Raw genomic sequence first — 3,675 nt, 5'->3', positions numbered from 1 at the left:
TTGTCCATGTGGTGCAGCAGAGCTCCAAAATGTATTCACCAAATGCAATGAATGTCCCATGATGATAAAAGAGGTTGTTGATTTGGGAGGAGTGGGGTGAGGGGGTGGGTGGAGGATATGTGAGGACCTCTTACATTTATTGAATGTAACATTTAAAAAAAAAATGAGAGAAAAAACATAAAAATAACACAAAAAAACAACAGCAACCAAAAAAGAGAAGGAAGACAAAAAACTGCACACATATGCAGAGATGTACAAAGAAAATACATGATATTTGTCTAATTTTTGTGCATTGGTTCAGAGGTTAGAGTGAGGAAGGGAGAGAATAATTGTAGATTTTTTCAAATAAGTGCAATTAAATAAGTTTAATTTTAAGTGAAAAAACAAAGGTAATAAGTGTGCAGCAGTAAATGGGTATGTATGGATATGATCAAATTTGTTTTAGCAAACAGGATATCTAAGAGGAAAATGGATCATAAAAAATGAATATGAATAGGAGAGGATCAGCTATTGCTATAGTCTCTCAACTGGTCTCTGAATAGGGGAATATTGCTGGTGATTCCTCCCTAACTCTCACATCACCCCACCTATTCTCCCATGTCAGAGTAATCTTTCTATGTGCAATAATTAACCACATCATTCCCCTGATCCGAATTTTTGAGTGGCTCCTCTTCATCTATATGATAAAGGCCAAACTCCTATCATGGCATGAAAGACCATTAATTCTGTAACATTTAGAACACACTGTCTATATGTGTGTTCCACATTAGCCTGGTGTAAATTCTGCTCTTTTCTGCATCTAATCATGATTTTATTTTTGTTATTGAGTTTTAGTTTTTCTGGAAAAATTTCTCTAATAATATTCAATTCCTTTATTGATTGTATTTTACTTTATTAGTAAATTGTGGATTTCCAAAATAATTATGCATAAAGTAGAGGATTCCCATATACCATCTTATTATTAACACCTTGCATTGGGATGAAACATCTATTATATCTGATGATAGCTCATTTTTATAATTGCACCGGTAACTATAGTCCAAGGTTTAACTTAAGACTCACTCTTTGTGTAGTTTATTTATATGGATTTTTAAAAATTTTTATTCTGTTACCATATATACAATCTAACATTTCCTCTTTTAATAATATTTATATATATATTTCAGTGCTCTTAATTGCATCCACAATGTTGTCCTACCATGACCACCATACATTGCCACCAAAACATTTCCATCATTCCAAACAGGAACACTTTACATTTTAAGCCTTAACTTCCCATTCCCTATCTGCACCCCATACCCAAGTAACCTTCAGTCTAGATGATGACTGTATTAGAGTGTTTATTCTGATTCTTTAGAATCTGTGAAATCAAATAATACATTCCCTTTTTTTGTCTGACTTATTATACTCAACATGTTTTCTTTAGGTTCACCCATGTTGTCATATGGGTGACGAATTCATTTTTCATTTATCACATTATCTCAGTAAATTCCATTTCTAGCTCATCTCACCATTTCCTGTGAAAACTGCAAGTTCAAGAATATTAAGATAAAAAAGGAGAAAGAAGCATCTTGACAATCAGTTGCATTCTAGAAACTAATTTTACAGGGGACGATCCAGTAGCTCCGAAGGAACCTCCTGAACACCTTTAGGTAACTATTATTTATTCCTGTGGTTCTGCTTCTCTATACCTTTACTGTGATTTTGTAGAGTCTGGTTATGATTCTCTTATGAAATAAATGAGGTATTCCTCATAAGAAGGCAGGGCAGACAGGTAAAGTACAGTTTTGGACTTTTGAGTCACACAGATGTGCCTATAATGCTGGATCAGCCATTTAACTTGTCTGTGGCCAAGTTCCTTAATTTCTCTAAGCCCTCTCTACTCATCTATAAAATATGGATATATACAGATAAAGCCAAGCCATAACATATGTGAAGCATTTGAACATTCTTGGTCTTCAATATATGTTATCCTACTCCCTAATATCACAATTTCATACTAGGCATTAAAAATTTACAAAGATAGAAAATTAATGAGATGCATAATTCCACATTTTAATTATAAATGTGTTCTAAAGTTTTGTTAACTCACATGTAAATGTTCTTTAATGAGGTTAGGAACTTTGGGACTTCTTTCTCAAAATTTTAGTATTTTCAGAAATATCATTGCTTTTGAAATTTCTTTGGTGGCCACTTCGGGATTGAAAAACTCTTATTTCTAACTTTACAAAGCATTACTGTACACATTAATATACAATAGGGAAAGATCAATTCCTCCAGAATCTGACTCAGGCCAATTTCAGGGCTTAGGCTCTGGCCATTCCTCCTTGTTTTAATATTAGACAAAAAAAGGCCTTTCCACCTCCAACTGAGATCTTGATCTGGCCTCTTTTCCTGACATTGGGAAGTCATCTGAACAATAAACCCAGAATCTGACTCTCTCAATCAAGCTACTCTCTCCAGATCCACAGCTGGGGATTTATGCCTATAACTATGGCTGGAGGAAACTGGACAAGAGTGAGTGAGTTTATCCTCATGAGCTTCTCCTCCCTACCTGCTGAAATACAGTCCTTACTCTTCCTGACGTTCCTGATCATTTACTTGGTCACTCTGATGGGAAACAGCCTCATCATTCTGGTTACACTGGCTGACCCTGTGCTGCACAGTCCCATGTACTTCTTCCTTAGGAACTTGTCCTTCTTAGACTTCAACCTAGTCATTGTGCCCAAGATGCTGGGGACCCTGCTTGCCCGAGAAACAACTATCTCCTTCCATGGATGTGCTGCTCAGATGTATTTCTTCTTCTTCTTTGGGGTTGCTGAGTGCTTCCTCTTGGCCACCATGGCATATGACCGCTTTGTAGCCATCTGCAATCCCCTGCATTACCCAATTATCATGAATGAAAGGACCTGTGCCAAATTGGCTGCTGCCTCCTGGTTTCCGGGCTTTCCAGTAGCAACTGTGCAGACCACATGGCTCTTCAGCTTCCCATTCTGTAACACCAACAAGGTAAATCATTTCTTCTGTGATAGCCCACCTGTGCTGAGGCTGGTCTGTGCAGAAACTGCATTGTTTGAGATCTATGCCATCATTGGAACTATTCTTGTTGTCATGATTCCCTGCTTGTTGATCCTGTGTTCCTACACTCGCATTGCTGTGGCCATCCTTAAGATTCCCTCAGCTAGAGGGAAGCAAAAAGCCTTCTCTACCTGCTCTTCCCACCTCCTTGTTGTCTCCCTTTTCTATGTATCCTCAAGCCTCACATACTTCAGGCCTAAATCCAATAATTCTCCTGACAGCAAGAAGCTCCTATCATTGTCCTACACTATTGTGACTCCCATGTTGAACCCCATCATCTACAGCCTGAGAAATAACGAGGTGAAGAATGCTGTCTGCAGGACCTTCTACAAGATTCTAGGTCTTAGAAACTGCATCCTATAGACTTAAAGATTGCATTCTCTTGAATGGGGAAAACTCATATTCATGTTTGGGATTCTTCTCACCCTCTTTCCACATCCTCATTGGGAGAGAACCTGACCAATAAAATGTCTATTGGAAAGCTCAGTGGAAAGAACACTGGTGTAGATTAACCCTTGTAACTACCATCTGCCAAACTTCTCTGCCTGCCCATCATAGGCACAATCTTTTCCTTAGCATTCAGCAATTGACATTTTG

General features: G+C 37.8%; 1 protein-coding gene across 1 annotated transcript; it reads left to right on the top strand.

Annotated features, from left to right (window-relative positions):
* Positions 1-2,493: 2,493 nt before the first annotated feature.
* On the top strand, positions 2,494-3,441 carry LOC101426662 (olfactory receptor 10A5). The gene has a single exon (XM_004470808.4). It carries the CDS (start codon positions 2,494-2,496, stop codon positions 3,439-3,441), a length of 948 nt encoding a protein of 315 aa, XP_004470865.3.
* Positions 3,442-3,675: the final 234 nt, after the last annotated feature.

Source organism: Dasypus novemcinctus, chromosome 10 (assembly GCF_030445035.2).
Source record: "Dasypus novemcinctus isolate mDasNov1 chromosome 10, mDasNov1.1.hap2, whole genome shotgun sequence".
NCBI classification, from domain to species: Eukaryota; Metazoa; Chordata; class Mammalia; order Cingulata; family Dasypodidae; genus Dasypus; species Dasypus novemcinctus.
This window is presented reverse-complemented; position numbering and strand designations above follow the sequence as displayed.

Bases quoted from the DNA above. Each gene is read 5' to 3' on its own strand.
- LOC101426662 (XM_004470808.4), top strand. From the start codon at position 2,494: ATGGCTGGAGGAAACTGGACAAGAGTGAGTGAGTTTATCCTCATGAGC.